The sequence below is a fragment of the Peromyscus maniculatus genome, chromosome 1 (genome assembly GCF_049852395.1).
Source record: "Peromyscus maniculatus bairdii isolate BWxNUB_F1_BW_parent chromosome 1, HU_Pman_BW_mat_3.1, whole genome shotgun sequence".
Lineage (NCBI taxonomy): Eukaryota > Metazoa > Chordata > Mammalia > Rodentia > Cricetidae > Peromyscus > Peromyscus maniculatus.
Window position 1 is genome coordinate 209577107 of NC_134852.1, and position 16857 is coordinate 209593963.

The window sequence follows — 16857 nt, forward strand, 5'->3', positions numbered from 1 at the left end:
CAGAGCATCCGGTACCTAGCTGACTGCTCTGCTGGGTCCAGACACCGTCGCCTCAGTATTCTTTCATTAATAATTCAAGGAGAAAAACTTTGTATGTCTGGAGTATATAGAGAAAACTGGGGAATATAAAGTCATTTCAATGTCAACTACTAATGAGATTAGAGTGGTGTGACTTCCTAATTCAGAGGGGGAAATTATCAGCTCATAATAGAGTCTTATTAGAATTCAGAACGAGGCATGATAAAATGTCACAAAAACTGTATTTTTAAAATAGCACATTCCTTCCTGATAATTCTGCACTAAATATGTGACTGCACACAATTACTTTTCTCTGCAGGACATAATTAACAGCCTCCATGATTAATCACATCTTCACAGTTTCATAAATGTCTGGTCACTGCTTCAATCTACATTCTGAAAGGCTCTCTGCTAAACACTGAATCCCGTTTTAATTCTATTAGTGTTTATAAAAACTCACCTAAAGGAATGCCCTCTAATTAAGAACCCATGCTATATTTAATTGCTTGGCTGTCTTTACCACCTTTAAGGCTACCAGATGGCAAGAGCACAAATTCTCCTGGAAAATAAAAGTGGACTGCCCAAACTTCCTGAATGTTAATAATCTACATTAGAAATAATTTGATCAAGCACACACCAGAGCCAAGAGAGTAAGAGGAAGGAGGGAGACGTATCTGTTCATCAGGCATGACTCAGTGCCAGCTGATTGCCGCACATGAGACGCAGCAGCCCTTTGCATGCCGTGTTTTGATTTTACTCCTCACAGGCACAAGCAAGCAACGAGCCGGGTGTGTGTGTGTGTGCATGTGCTATCGCCTTAGATGCTGTCCCTGAACCCAATCTCTACTGCGGTCCTGTTTTCTGAACTAGCTACAACATTTCCACCAAGTCCTACACACACAACTCTGGTAGCAGACAATGTTACAATGGAAATACAGAGCTATAACAATCTGTCTCATTTTGTCTGTGCGGTTCATTAGGCTTGGTTCATAAGTCTCTAGAACTTAATTGCAAATGCACACACTCATGATTTTACTTTTAATTGCTAAGTACTTGGACCAAAGTTAAAGAAGTTTTGGTTTCATTGGGATATAACAAGGCAACCTAATAAAACTTCTTGAGGGAAAAGAGTCAGAAAGCATTGGTCCCTTACATCCTTCTGGTTCTCTTCCCCTGCTCCATTCGACTTCACAAAGCCATGTTCATCCAATAAGCTGTCATTTACCAACTTGATGGTCCAGACACTGTTTTAGATCCAGCCGAATCAATCCCATCACATCTTACTCTCAACAAAAGAGAGGGAGAGACAAGGTCCTATCTACTATGGGAAAACCCAGCCACTAGCTGGAGCTGTGCTGAGACCATGGGAGCAGAAGCAAAGCACTCTGGGCAATCAGTGGACACACACAGAATTACTTATTAGATTGTAAACTGATGATCACCTTCCCTGGCAAACTATGAGGTCAGCTCGTTTTTAAGAGAGTAAATTACTTTATCCTTTTCTTTATGCCCTTTTCAATATTTTCTAGAATTTCAATACTGAACACATAATAAAATTATTGTGATAGCAAAACAGTAATTTTAATCAATTGTATTGTTTTGTTTGGGATGCCAAACCATAAATAGGCTCACTGCTATACTAAGAAATCCATCCATCCATCCATCCATCCATCCATCCATCCATCCATCTATGCTTGCCAATATACCCCTGAGAAAAGGGTATAGCTGACCCTGTTACTCACTCTTAACTAACACCTACTTTAGCATACTATGTTCTAATTTTTATAGGTCATCATTGCTATGGAATAATTATTATAAATGTGACCAGCAGATGTAGCCCCCCCAAATTCAATGAGGAGAAATTGAACTTTAGGATACGTTTAAGACAAGAGCAGAATCATCCATATTTTACACAGAAAGTGGGTTTTTAGTCATACATTGACTTCCCAGAGGAGGGGCAGGCCCCTTTCCCAGTCCCTCCAACCTCCTGTATATCGATGGGATTTTTTTCTTCCCATCTTGCTGCCTAAGCTTTGTTCCACATCAAACATAGAATAAAAGGGTGGTGGAGGACTCACGTCCTTCAGGGGAACCAGTTTCATTGTTGTTTGGTAGGCTGGAGTGAGAGTGGCTGGGTAGTTGTAATCCACAATGTCATGTTTATAATCAGCCTTGTAGGCAACCTGAAACCCAAAGAGAAGAGACATCAGCTTCCACTTTCCCTAACCTTCTCTGAATATTATAAATATTTTTAAATAATGAGAAACAAAATTAATTCACTTTCATCACCTCTAAAGAAAATTACATTATGTTCACACGTTTGCCTTTAACTAATTGAAATTATTCTTAATTAGTCCAAAATTAGTCAACTTCCGTGTATAGCACGTTTACTTTATCTCTCTTTTTAATTATGAGACCCTCATTTTTGTTTAAAATAAGCACTTGCAAACAGGTATACAGTGAAAGTGCTTCTTGGCAATTTAAGAAAATGAATGAAAAGTAAAATTTCAGTGTTTCGGTTATTTTTATAATAGTTGACATCAGCTTGCTAAGGCAGAAGAAACCCAACATTCGGATGTTTTGAATGTGAAATCAATCTTCTTTAAGAACTTGTTCCCTCCAAGATTTAGAATCTGGTATTTGCATATCTGTGACATAGACTGATAAAGCTAGAGAGAGAGCAGAAATGGCCACGCTGTCCCCTTGTGTTTGATTACCCCATCTCTCGAACTGCTGTTCAGCCACATCATGTCTTCAATGACTGGAAAAGTTTCCAGCTAACTAACCAACTCAGAGTCACAAAGCACTGAGATCCCACAGCGCTTCAAGATGGACTCACACATGTCCATCTTACTGTGTCTTTCAGAAGCTGAGCATTTTACTATCCTGGATCAATTAATGATGATAGACCCTTCAAGTCAAAGAATGCTAGCTAAGGCTTAGCTGAGCCTCTGGAAGCTTTAAAAGCTTTCTATACATTCTTTATTGTATTGGGTAACATTTAAAGTCTATGTGGATCTGTTTTTATATATCTAAATATACAATTTTTAAAGGGGGGTTTAAAAAATAATTGGCCAAAATTTTCACACCCCAACCAGCCAATTCCCACCATCCCTTAATCAGAACTCACATTGCTGGCCAGGCTGCCAACTTTGAGAGCATGGAGCATGCGTCTGTCCATGCCAACTCCTTCATAGTGGCCTCTCAGGTGGGTCTGATAGTTTTCCTTATATTTATTCTACAAGAAAACATTAAACTTTGATGAAAATTTCCCAGCTAGATGAAGGTAAACTAAGTCTAAAAATAAATATAATTCTACTACTGAAAAAAAAATAAACTTAAAAAAAAAAACCTTAAATGTCAAAAGAACACAAGGACTTGGTAAAAAATGGGCAGACAAGCACACAGAAACACATCTTGTGGGGAGCACCAAGCAGATTGGTTCTGTTTGTTCATTTTTACATCTTTAGTTTTAAGTTACCAGACTTTTCCAGTATGAAAATGTGCCGTGAGAGTGTGGAGCTGGCAGTGGACAACCATTGAACAAGTCCTGATAGCATGGTCACGGTCCACAAGCCAAGTCATTACGTGTTATCGCCTCCTTGTCTAAATACAGTCAGCCCTCTGTATCCATGGCATTCACATCTGTAGATTCAACTTACCACAGATTGAAGATATTTGAAAAGAAGGCTGTGTCTGCAGTAAACATGTATAAGCTTTTCCTTTAAAAATTTAGCATATCTATCTATACAGCATCTTGATGCACTGAGTATTATAACTAATCTGGAGATGACCTGAAGTGTATGCAAAGGCTATGCCCCATTACTACATTATTTTTACATAAGGGACATTGGAATCTGAGAATTATAGCATCTACCAAGGGGGTCCTGAACCAGTCAATCCCCTGTGGATATTGAGGCATGATTATGCAAAAAAAAAAATAGAACCTGATTCTTGTCAAATTTTATGATGTAAAAATTCATCACTATGGCAACCATGTAGAATAATGAGTCATGTCCTAAATACTGTTCACCAAATAAAAGGAGTACCAAAATGGACTGAATACACCTTCTCTGAGGATATACAAATTTGTAAGTGACATCTAGCATTTGGTGTCTGATCATCTGTAAAATGGGGAAATGTTATCTGGCTCTTCAGCTGACTATGAGGGCTAAGTAAGATCACATATTAACTCAGAAGGACACAGTCTCAGTGAGAGGGACACTGCATGCTCAACCAGGCCCCCATGCTAGCATACAGCACCAGGAACAGCCACTGTGCCACACAGATGGGATGTACAAATACAGTCCTGCCTTGAGGACTCGGTCACGTACAGACAAGCAAGGAATGTTGAAGCTGTGACATCATTTGATAATAAGCAGACTAATCCCAGAAGACACTCTTAACCAAAACTCAGTATACCATGCACCTGGGAGGCCATGCTTCTCCCGGACACATGGAAATAGTCACAAAGACCATCTCTCAGAAGCTCAACTTGCAAAACGTGCCCAGCAAGTGCTCGGGCAATAACTCACATCGCTGGTGAACTTTGAGATCTTGCTCACGTTCCTGAACTGGGGTGTCTCACAGTAGTTGATACTGTGACCTTTACTACTTTCCAGATCCTTCTTATACTCCACCTTGGAAAACCAAACACCAAAAACTTTCTTAAAAACATCCCCAAGACTTGACTGGGATATTTTTTTAGAAAGCTTTCAACCCAAGATTTAAAGTAGGGCAGAGGATACTAAAAGTGTGTGTGTGTGTGTGTGTGTGTGTGTGTGTGTGTGTGTGTGTGTGTGCACATGTGCAACTGTGCATATTTCCCTTTATAAAAATAAGTAATAAAGCAAGTTATTTCATTCTGAAAGTTACACATATGTAGCCCTTCTCAATAGCAGGTGCTGTAATGCTTCACAGATCAAGAACTGTAAAACAGGTTGGGGTGTAACTTGGTGACAGTGAGTGTCCCCAGAATGGGGTTCCGGGTTTGCTCTGCAGCATCTAATAATAATAATAATAATAATAATAATAATAATAATAATAATAATAATAATATATTAATCTAATAATTAATTTTTTATTATTATTATTATTATTATTATGTCAAAAATTATTTTAGAAATGCTGTGAGTACCCTTGGGGTAAAACATCTTATGTATTTATGTGATGTCCAAACTTCCAGCTGTGCCCTGTTTCTCTGAGAGCCCCCCCACATAGACAAGTGCACTCAAGAAACCCCTCCCACTGAGGACCCACACACGTCTCTCGGTGAACACATCAAAAAAAATTTAACCACGGTACTTTACAAAGGAATATGATGAAGGAGCCCACTCTGAGGTAGGCCATCTCTAATTTGAAATGGGCTGGTAATGGAGCTCCCCGGGTGTGCCTCACATAGGATGCGAGGCTATTGTTACCAAACAGACCGTCCCAGGTAATTGCCGAAAGCAGCTAATGGTTAGCACCATGAAGAGAGACAGAGCTGGCTCATCTCACTGATAATCATAGGGAAAATGAAATAGAAAGTGCCCTTGGGATCACTCACTGAAGGAAATACAACTTAAATTGTTACAGTGTGGTAAAACTGTGTGGTGGAGCTATGCCTTTTAAAGGTATGCATGGTGCATTTTAATGCTGACAAATGATATATAGTTAAAAATGCAAAACCATGTGTGCATTTGAATCCTTACTCTAGAAATACACCCTTATTTTAGAGTGGGTAGGGGAGGCTAGAGAAATGGCCCAGTGTTGAGAGGCCACTGCTCTTGCACCCACAGTTTCCAGCACCCACATGGAGGCTCTCCAGCTCCAGGGATCCAATGCTCTTCCCACCCCCAAGTATGTACATGGTGCATAAACATACACTCAGGTACATACACATACACATAAAATAAAATGTACTTAAGGACTAAAAAGTTTTTAACTGTGTGTGTGTGTGTGTGTGTGTGTGTGTGTGTGTATGCATGTGTACGTACTCACAAGTCCACATGTGGAGGCCAGAGGCCTATGTTGAGTGTCTTTTTTATTACTCTCCACCTTATTTTTTGAGGCATGGTCTCTTGCTAACTCTAGAACTTGCTGTTTCAGCCACAATGGTTGGAGAGCAAGTTCCTAGGACATAGTCTCTGCTCCCCCTACCCCACCCCACCCATCCCACCCACAATGCTAAAGTGAAAAGTTTGTGCCACCATTTCTGACTTTTAACTGGATGCTGGGGATCCAAACTTAAGTCCTCACTTTACCCACTGGGCCACCTCTCCAGGCTCTATAGCTATGTCTTGATAGTCATATGTTCAGGCATGTATATTCACATAGAAAAGGAGTGGTCCTTTTCTATGTGCACATACTCCTTCTGGTGGTTGAACTGTCCTTGGCCTCCACCTACCCAATGGTCTCTGGTTCTACTTTTGGTCCTGAGATCTCTATATCAGGCCAGACACTTTCCTTTTCTGGGCTATGAAAAAGAGATGGTCCATGCCGGACATTGGTGGCTCACGCCTTTAATCCCAGCACTAGAGAGGCAGAGCCAGGTAGATCTCTGTGAGTTTGAGGCCAGCCTGGTCTACAGAGTGAGATCCAGGAAAGATACCAAAACAACACAGAGAAACCCTGTCTTGAAAAACAAAAAAAAAGAAGAAAGAAAAAAAAAAGAGATGGTCCAATGATTGCCAAGGTTTACCAAAGCTAACAAATGATCGTATTATATGTATCACATATCATATGTTAATATAAATTATATATTAATATAATTGTTACTATATCATATGTCATATAGCTAACAAAATAGATAAAATATTTCAGGTTTTGCCCTCCCCATAGTCTCTATGTCAGGTGCTTAAATTCACCACCAGAGCCTAATGGCAGCCAAAAGCAGTCTGTAGGCAGATACAATGTGCTGTGTCCCAAACACAATTTCATTTATAAAAACAGCCCTGATCTAGATTTGGGCTGTGAGCTAGATCTGAAACTAAGGCCATAGGGTGCTGACATCTGCTCCAGAGTATTAGAATCATCTAGAATGTCTAATCTCTCAGCACCAGACCACCTCAAAGCATCCAAGGTTCCTAATGAGGCTCAGGGAAGTCTGATTCTGAGTATTCAAAGCTCAAAAGTCAGAAGGTCACCAATCAGATTGGTTTGAGATTCAAGCCTTACAGAAGAACAGGGCGCTCTAAGATATCTGCATCTCAGCGCCTAAGCTGCAGAGAACACAGTGTGGGGGCACTTTTCGTAGCCGCAATCTTCCCATAGTCAGAGCTGCCACTCAAAGGTACTGAGCAGCAGTGCAGGTGACAGGAGCCACTAGGAAGGGACTGCTTGCCAACTAGTCCTAGTTCAGAAAAGCCTAAACACAGGGTGGTTCAAACAATACACACCCAGCAGCCAGACCAACCTGGAAGGCAGGTGGAACTCACGGAATAGACACAGCTTCTCTGAACTCTGACTCCGGTGATAAGAGAGATGTGGCATTTGAAACAGTCTTTCTAGGCTTTGATTCCACACTAATGTAACACTTAGGATTTAAGAGTTGGGGCGTACGGGCTGGCAGATGGCGTGGAGGTGGAAAGGGCCTGCTGCTCTAGCAGAGAACCCGAGTTTGCTTCCCAGTTTGGGTGGCTCATAACTGCCTGGAGCTCCAGCTCCAGGGGGACCTGGCACCTTCTTCTGTTTCCTGAGGGCACCTGCATTCACATATGTGCACATGCATGCACACACAAGCAATTAAAAATTTTAACAAGTCTCTACAAGTTGTATTGTCTAGTAGTCTTTCTGACAACTACAAATCTGGCACTTCTGAATATTTAGTAAGAAAGTTTTGCCGGGCGGTGGTGGCGCACGCCTTTAATCCCAGCACTCGGGAGGCAGAGGCAGGCGGATCTTTGTGAGTTCGAGGCCAGCCTGGGCTACCAAGTGAGTTCCAGGAAAGGCGCAAAGCTACACAGAGAAACCCTGTCTCGAAAAACCAAAAAAAAAAAAAAAGAAAGTTTTGAGCCCACAGAGAAAGATTTGTTTGGTTCTATATATGCATTATTTGGAAACTGGTAACATGCAGATAGTGTGCCGTTTCATTTTGTTTGATTTGAGGCAGGTCTCACATAGTCCAGGCTAGCCTCCAACTCACTGTATGGCCTAGAGTGGCCTTGAACTCCTGACCCTCCTGCCCTACCTGTCAAGTAAGGGCCAGGGTTATAGGTATGTGCCACCAGCAGCAGCACTGTTTTTAAGCAGGGCCACTGCATTCCCGCTCTGAGGGAAAAGGGGGGCGGCACAGGAGCATGGCTCTCCCCAACACTCACCTCACTGGCAAGCTTGTTCACACTCTGAGCTCGCTGAAGAACCAAGTTGTCCTGGGCGGCAAGGGAGTGGAAATGGGCAGCGCCTTTCATCTTGTGGAAGTCCTGCCTGTACTTGATCTGGAAGGAGCACACAAAGAGAATCCCGGGTTGTGGTTGTCGCACTCCGCACGAGACATCTGCAACGATCCGGATTTGATACTAACACTAACGCTACGGAATTCTCTAAAGGAAGGAAAATTCCTCTGGGTCCTTTAAAATCTCTTATTAAATTTAGAAACCACTCGATTCTTTTTTTATGTTACAACTTTTCCTGGCCCTTTCCACACTTCTCACACTTTGCACTCTAACACTGCCTGGAGAAAGTGAGAGAGGTTCTTCCGGCAACCATCACAAAGAGACATTCCAACCCCATCCTGCACTCAATTCCAACCCCATCTCCTCTCTGTCTGCAGAGGAGAAAGGAATAATGTCTTGCATTTCCCTTCTCAGGGCAAAGGTGGTGCTGCCCTGGGTGCCTGGGTCCTCACTAGACAGTAGCAGAGAGGAGGAGGAGGAGGAGGAGGAGGAGGAGGAGGAGGAGGAGGAGGAGGAGGAGGAGGAGGAGGAGGAGGAGGGAGAGGAGGAAGAGGAGTAGGAGGAGGAAGGGTAAAAGGATGAAGTGATACTAGTTTCCAGACAGAGACCAAGTCCAAGTTGGCATGTTAAGAACTACAGTAAGTACCACACTTTACTGAGTTTAATTATAGCCCATCTCTCAGGGACCGCCTGCTGCCTAACATTCTCCAAATAAAAGCCTCTTATCACTCACTGGGTCACACCCAATTTGATAGTCACATGACTTCTTTCATTGTGGGACATTTGTATACTGTGTGAAGATGTATTTGTTGTGATTAGTCTAATAAAAAGCTGAAAGTCAATAGCTAGGCAGGAGGTATAGGCAGGACTTCCGGGCAGAGACAGGAAGGAGGAGGAGATAATGAAAGCTTACAGGAGCTGACAGGAGACGCGGAGAGGAAACAGGAGGTGCAAGATGGAAGAGACGTAATGCCATGTGATAGAATGTAGACTGATATAAATGGGTTAAAGTTGTAAGAGGTAGTTAGGGACAAGCCTAAGCTAAAGGCCAAGCTTTCAGAATTAAAAATAAGTTTCCATGTCATTATTTGGGAGCTGGCTGGTGGGACAGAGAAAGACTTGTTACATTCATTCAGTGAGCTTTCCCCTAAGAGGCTGAATTTCACTATGGGGTTTTGGGAAAGATTCTCTTTACACCTGCTTATCTGCCTGGACCAGCATTTGTGCCTTTTCAAGTGACAAATGACCAGTGTAGTTAGTCTAGCCCCATTTTCATGTGAACAGATAAATGGACTCAAAGCCTATGAGCAGATCAAGAAGATGCCATGAGTTTGGACCCGGGGGCAGGCTAGCATTCTGCTTTCGCTTGGCCCTGAGAGGTGTCTGCACATGACTTTCGGTAAACACAGCCCTCAGCATTCCCTTATCTCCACTTCTGTGACTCCGCCAGTACTTACGTCACTAGCAAGTTCATTGGCCTTCTTGGCGTTCCGATAAGCTGGGGTGATCATGGCCGGGAAGCTGCCCTTTCCCCTAGGTTCATCAGACTCTTCTGAGTAAGCCTGGTGAGTCAATCAAAAGCTTTGGTCAGTAACGTGTCCTTCCTGGAATGTGTGGTGCTCAGCAGTGACAGCTGAAGAGACTGATCTCAGGAAAGCTCCTCCATACGGGACATTCCAGGGACAGCCAAAGAAGTACCATGTGGTAAATAAGATACTAGATCCTGGAGCCTGGACCATTATATAATAAATACATAAAAATCTGTCATCCTCATCATCATCATCATCATCATCATCAGTCATCACAATATCGGATAAGCCAAGAGATTCTCCACCCCCGATGCTGTTAGTGAATACACATGTAGTTGTATTCCGTTGGTCTCAAGTATTACTTTGGGAAGCCCAACAGCAGATCTGTGCAGAAGGGTGCTTTGACATCTCCATACTGCTCCTCATCAGCCACATGTGTGGTGTAACCAGAAACCACGTAGAATAAAACCTTTTGTAACTTGGTGAAGAGGAACCGCATGCTGCTATCCGTCTCTGAAATGGGGTAAATTTGTATTGAGAATGAGAATGATCGTTCTCATTTAATTTTTCCTTTCCTTCCTGAACACCACTCTCCAACTCCCATAAAGAAAAACCTTTCGCCAGGCGGTGGTGGTGGCGGCGGCGGCGGCGGCGGCGGGGGCAGCGACACACGCCTCTAATCCCAGCACTCGGGAGGCAGAGCCAGGCGGATCTCTGTGAGTTCGAGACCAGCCTGGGCTACAGAGTGAGTTCCAGGAAAGGTGCAAATCTACACAGAGAAACCCTGTCTCAAAAAAAAACCAAAAAACAAAACAAAACAAAGAAAAACCTTTCACAAAGCCAGCATCTCGTGAGTGGAAAGGGATGTGGTAACCAAGTCAGCTGCACCTTCTCCTGGATGTCTCAGAATCCCCCTGCAGCACAGGCCTACCCTGGGCAGTCAGCTGTTTCCTCACCAGCTGTCTGTGGTGGTATTGTGTTCCCCAAAATATTGTGTACCTTAATAAAGTTATCTGGGGTCAGAGAACAGAAAAGCCACTAGTTAGGCAGTGATAGCACACACCTTTAATCCTAGCATTCCAGAGGCAGAAATCCATCTGGGATCTCTGTGAGTTCAAGGCCACATTGGAAACAGCCAGGCATGGTGACTCACGCCTTTAATCCCAGAAAGCCAGCCTTTAATCCCAGGGAGTGATGGCAGAAAGCAGAAAGGCATATAAGGCGTGAGGACCAGAAACTAGAAGCATTTGGCTGGTTAAGCTTCAGGCTTTCGAGCAGCAGTTCAGCTGAGAGCCATTGGGATGAGGACACAGAAGCTTCCAGTCTGAGGAAACAGGACCAGCTGAGGAATTGGCTAGGTGAGATAGCTGTGGCTTGCTCTGTCTCTCTGATCTACCAGCATGGACCCCAATAACTGGCCTCGGGTTTGATTTTATTAATAAGAACTTTTAAGATTCATGCTACAGCTGTCTGCCCAGGGCATGAAATCGTCTTCCCTTGGGATCACAACACTCTCCCTGGGGGCTCCTCTGAAGCAAGAGCCTGCCTTCAAGACTCCAGCACATACATTTGCTTAAGTGAAATACTTGGATCAAATCTCAGTAGCCAGGATTCTTTTTTCCACAGAAATGAAGATGGGCTAGCTTGAGCCTCCCTTTTTGCTTCAAAGCCAGAGTGTTTGGGTCAAATATAGTAAGTGAAGAAAGGTAGTCTGGAGGAGGAACACGGATCTAAGTTTGTTGTTTGGTTTTGGTGGCAACCTCCACGGTTTTTGTTTTCTGCTTTCTAGTTTTGTGTTGGTAGCTTTATTTTTTGTGTGTTTGTGTGTGTGTATGTTTGTGTTTATGTGTATGTGTGTGTTTGTGTGTGTTTATGTGTATGTGTGTTTGTGTGTGTGTGTTTGTGTCTATATGTATGTCTGTGTTTGTGTGTATGTGTCTGTTTGTGTTTATGTGCATGTGTGTGTGTCTGTGCTTGTGTGTGTGTGCGTGTGTGTGTGTGTGTGTGTGTGTGTGTGTGTGTGTGTGTGTGTGTATCTTTTTGTAGGGTACTGACTTCTATTAGGGAATTGCTTGGTTATGAATAACGAATTTATTGCACAGCATAGTCTTTTTCGTGTGTCTAGCTAGTCATTAGCAGGAATGAGCTGCATGGTCTTGAAGGCACTACAGACATTTACAGTGTAACTGCCTGCCTCTCACTCCATCCTGCTCATGCCCTGAGAAGTCATGCTAAAGCGAGCAGCAGCTAGCCTGAGCCCCTCCACCGCTGCCCACGGTGCCATCCAACGACATCCACTTGGATTGTTGCGTTTGTTATCATCAGGACTGGAAACCCCAGTCCACATGCTCTGCTGACCAGGAACCTTCTGAACACTACACACTTCAGCTATAGCCAAACTTAGTGTCTCGGCCTCTTTGGCCCCCAAGTGAAAACTGATCATTTAAGCCTTCCTTCCTGCTCACTTCCCAGAATGTTCTAGGCCACACATACTCAGTAAGAAGGTCCATTTGGGGGGCTGGGGCAGAAGACGGTTCTAGGAGTCTTTGTGACGGGCTTTGTGGCTTCCAAATGTGTGTGGACACAAATGAAATGGCCTGGGGTCCTAACTAGGGATGGGTGAGATGGGAAAATACAGACTGGATGGTTTTTGCCAAATATAGAAGCAAGGGGGTGTTTTTGATTGTTTGTTTTGTTGTTTGTTTGTTTGTTGAGACAGGATGTACTCCAGACTAGACTAGAACTTACCAGGTCTTCCAGGGTCAAATTCCTGGCAATCCTCCTGCCTCACCCTCCCAAGTTATAGGATTACAGATGGAAACATCACACTTAGCTCCTGCAAGGTGTTTCTTTCTTTTTAAAAGAAAACCTATTCACAGAAGTTTTTCTGAGTCTTCTAAAACATGGGATAAGTAAGAACATATTTCACTGAGTTTAAAACAACAAATGCCTGTAGTTTGCTTGTATGATTCAATTAAACTGTCCTTTAAACTCAAAATTAAGCATTTCTTGCTTAGGTAGACACTTTCACAAAGGGATTAAAACCCATCTTCACACACATCCCATGTGCATATGTGAGAGTCACATGGGCTTATGCCCACCCATGCTGACTCGGTTTCCCTAAAGAAAAGAAATCAGTTCTTTGTGGTTTCCTATACAGTTCACTCATGCTGCCAAATAATTTAGAAAAACATCCCTTAATGTCATTGAGTGCATCAGTACCACACACACACACACACACACACACACCTTTCCAGTATTTTTCTCCTGTGACTTTGAAAGAATAGTGCTTCCTATATCTCATGATGATGTTCTAGTACCACATAACACACAGGGATGTGGAAGTGTCAATCACATTGAGTCTATTATCTGACCTTTCTGCTCCCTGACCTGATGTGGTCCACTAGAAAAATGGGACTGGGAACAAGGTTTGAGATTTCTAGAATACACTGTTTTATCTAGCAACCTAGGTAAACTATTTACTTCCAAAGGAAGTAATTTCTGTTACTTAGTGAAATATTCAATATTTTTCAAGATACACATTTTTGGGTGTGTGTGTGTGTGTGTGTGTGTGTGTGTGTGTGTGTGTAATGTGCATGTGTGTGTGCAGATGTGCATGGGTTCTGAGGCCGAAGGATGACTTCTAGCGTCCTGTTCTATCATGCCCCACCTTTGTGTGTTTGTGTGTGTGTGTGTGTGTGTGTGTGTGTGTGTGTTAAATGTGCATGTGTATGTATGCAGGTGTGCATGGGTTCTGAGGCCAAAGGATGACTTCTAGCGTCCTGTTCTATCATGCCCCACTTACTCCCTTAGGACGGGTCTCTCATTGAACTGGAGCTGGGCTGACAGCCAGTAAGGCTGCCGATCCGTGTGTCTCCACCATGCAGAGCACTGCAGTGATGGTTGCATGTGACAATGCCAGCTTTTTCCTTTCTCCTTTTTTTTTTTAATGTGGATGGTGGAGATTTGAACTGAAGTTCTCCTACTCACACAGAAAGCACCCTTACCCACGAAGCTATCTCCCCAGCCCCTCAAGGCGTACATTTTGATCTCTCTCCATGTCCGTCCTGTGCTAACACAACCGATCTGATTCCTTATAATTGCCCTTCAGTAAACAGATGAAAACATCGTATCATTGGCCAAGTCACCACACTGGTATAGGTTCTCTTTTCAAGGTGCTTGGGATTTGTGGTCTGTATATTGTTTGGACCTAATTCCAAACCCTGATAATAATATCCATGGCTGTCACAGCTGTAGGAACAAACAGAACTGTCTTTGGAGTAGACAGGCACTCCCAGAAGTACCTCATACCTGGCCATACTGGTCTGCACATTCCTTTGCCATCTTGCCCTCAGCTCCTCCGACAGAACTAGCCACACCCTTCATCTCTTTTTGATATTGTTGATGATACCTCACCTGTTTGAGAAAAAACTCAATGAGTCCCATTATGAGAGCCACAAGAGTAAAAAAACACGCTTTGTGGGGCCTTCTGTCTCTGTGGGGGTCTAGGGAGTCCATCTCAGACATGAAGTGGCAAGCCACGGTCACAGGAAAATGGTTGACAGTGATGACAGAAAGGTCCTTCTTGGCTCTGGTGAGCATGCAAAAGCAGACAGGAAGTTGGACTTCCTGATCCAGGTTGAGATCCCGCTTCCTCCTTAACATGGTGCATAGCCATGGGCACTTACATCACTTGCCAGCTCATTGGCTCTCTTGGCTATCTGATAGGCAGGTGTGATCATAGCAGGAAAACTGCCTTTCCCTCTCTGAGTTCCACAGTCTTCTGTGTATGTCACCTGGACAATTCAAAAGAAAACAGTGAATGACCCGCTGCATCACCATCTGAGGGGCTGTACTCTCAGAGTACCATGAGCCCCTGCCTACCACCTTGGACAGTTCTTAATGTGTGTAACAGCTTACTGCTTGGTGGGCCGAATTCGTCTTATCTGCCTGTTCATTCCCAGTGCCTGGCTCGTGAGGACACAGTGTGGAGTTCAGCACATCCCTGTGTTGTACCGGGTGGGGCCGGGGTGGGGCTGTGGGCCAGGGGTAAGGCTGTGGGCCAGGGGTGAGGCTGTGGGCCAGGGGTGAGGCTGTGGGCCAGGGTGGGGCTGTGGGCCAGGGGTGAGGCTGTGGGCCGGGGTGGGGCTGTGGGCCAGGGGTGAGGCTGTAGGCCAGGGTGGGGTTGTGGGCCAGGGGTGAGGCTGTGGGCCGGGGGCATATGTGTGTTCACATGAGGGTGGGTACACACATGTCTGCAGGCTCCTTTGCATATGGGTGAGCTTACATAGAGAGGCCTGAGGTTGAGTTTAGTATATTCCTTGGTTGCTCTCCACCTTATGTATTGAGGCAGCGTCTCTCACTCAACATGAAGCTCTCTCTAGTTCTAGCTAGTCTAGCTAGCCAGCTTGTCCCAGAACCCCGGCCCCTGCCTTCCAAGCACCGGGATTGCAGGCAGGGCAGTGCACTTGTCTGGATTTTGTAAGGGTTGTGGGAATCTGAACTCTGGTCCTAATGCTTGTGTGGCAGATGCTTTGTCCGGTGATCCATTTCCCCGGCCCTCCTACATCATTTCTTACATCACTTTGAGGCTGTCCCCCAGCTTTGGCCCGTAGCAGCTCAGGGGTGTCTGCCACCGGAGTGAACGTGGAGATGCGCTCATCATGGCCTCTCTTGTATTGTACCTGATAAGGAAAGCTGAGTCAAAACCGTGGCCACACCTACTTCAAGCCTCTTCAAGGACCCTGCCTTACAGCACTCCAGAAGCTAAACCTTCAGACATGCTCAAAACAAACCAAGTCTATGCTCACAAACATTATCTTTGCTGATGTGCCAACTTAGAGTACCAGGTGTTTCTAAGTGTTACTAAGTAGCAATTCATGTGACCATTTCAACAGTTACATCCAGTGGAACTATTATTTACCACAAACAAGAAGGTGAGGGACAGAGAAGCTAAGTAATTTGACCAGAGCTACAGAGCGAATGTTTGAGAGAACCAGGCTGCAAATCCTAAGTTTCTGTCTCTAAAGCCCGAGCCCTTAGCCCTCAGGTAATGCCATTCTCCAGATAGATCCACATCTGTGGAGCCCACGAAGGTTTCCTAGTGACATCTGAGCTTGCTTTATCCAGCAGGGCTGCATTAGAGGATTGTTTGACCACATGTGTGGTTACTGGATGATTGGAAGGCTCTGCACTTGGCTGTGCTGGGGTGGGGGTGTCTTTTGCTCCACCCCTTGGCAGTCCTATAAAAGGCCCTTTAGAAGAGACAGAAGGAGCCAGTGGATATTGATCCAGGCCCTCCCGAGGCTATCCTATGATTCTATCTGTTTCTCTCCCCTCTATCTTTCTACTTAATATCTCTTATCCCTCTCTCCTCAAGAGTTCCCTGGGGAAAAAGTGGGGGCAGGTTCCCCCATACACATCCACTCTAAGAAAAACCAGCAACCTGGAGAAACGTTTATTTTAGTTTTTGGGTGAGTTATAAGGTCTCTGCATCCCTCCCTTTCCACATTTTGTAAATGTGGCCCAATCAAGATGCAGAAGACACACTATAAGGAAAACTTGGTTTTCCCCACAACCCTATAAAACATTCTTCTTGTTGTTTTCCTGAATAGCAGGGCTGGCTGAATCCATGTCAGAATTTGGCATCAAGGGTACACATGAGCCCAGGGACTCTCACCTGGCTGGCCAGCTGGTTGGCTGTCTTGGCCCTTTGGTAAGCAGGTGTGATCATCGCTGGGAAACTCCCCTTACCTTGCTGCTGTTCGTAGGCTTCTGTATAGCCCTGTTGGAGAACCGCAGAGACGTGAGAACCAGTCTGGTCCTGGATGAGAACTCACGAAATGGCAGTGACATCAGTGACACTGGACTCATTTCATACACTGGAAACACGTCAGTTTCTGGGATAAGTTTGAACATGATCCTTGAACAACACC

The 16857-nt window shown here is 44.3% G+C and overlaps 1 protein-coding gene across 5 annotated transcripts in view; it reads right to left on the minus strand.

Moving 5' to 3' along the window:
- The window catches only part of Nrap (nebulin related anchoring protein), a 358082-nt gene that overhangs the window by 47740 nt on the left and 293485 nt on the right, over nucleotides 1–16857 (minus strand). For 2 of the 5 annotated variants that reach the window (XM_076563346.1, XM_015997143.3), the window contains 9 exons: nucleotides 16602–16709; nucleotides 15502–15606; nucleotides 14611–14718; nucleotides 14234–14338; nucleotides 9851–9955; nucleotides 8319–8435; nucleotides 4554–4658; nucleotides 3149–3256; nucleotides 2097–2201 (listed from right to left, as the gene is read on the minus strand). In XM_076563346.1, the coding sequence (XP_076419461.1) occupies nucleotides 2097–2201; nucleotides 3149–3256; nucleotides 4554–4658; nucleotides 8319–8435; nucleotides 9851–9955; nucleotides 14234–14338; nucleotides 14611–14718; nucleotides 15502–15606; nucleotides 16602–16709 (966 nt within the window). The remainder of the gene's footprint in view (nucleotides 1–2096; nucleotides 2202–3148; nucleotides 3257–4553; nucleotides 4659–8318; nucleotides 8436–9850; nucleotides 9956–14233; nucleotides 14339–14610; nucleotides 14719–15501; nucleotides 15607–16601; nucleotides 16710–16857) is intronic. The other 3 variants (XM_006978430.4, XM_006978431.4, XM_015997144.3) reach the window with 3 other exon arrangements.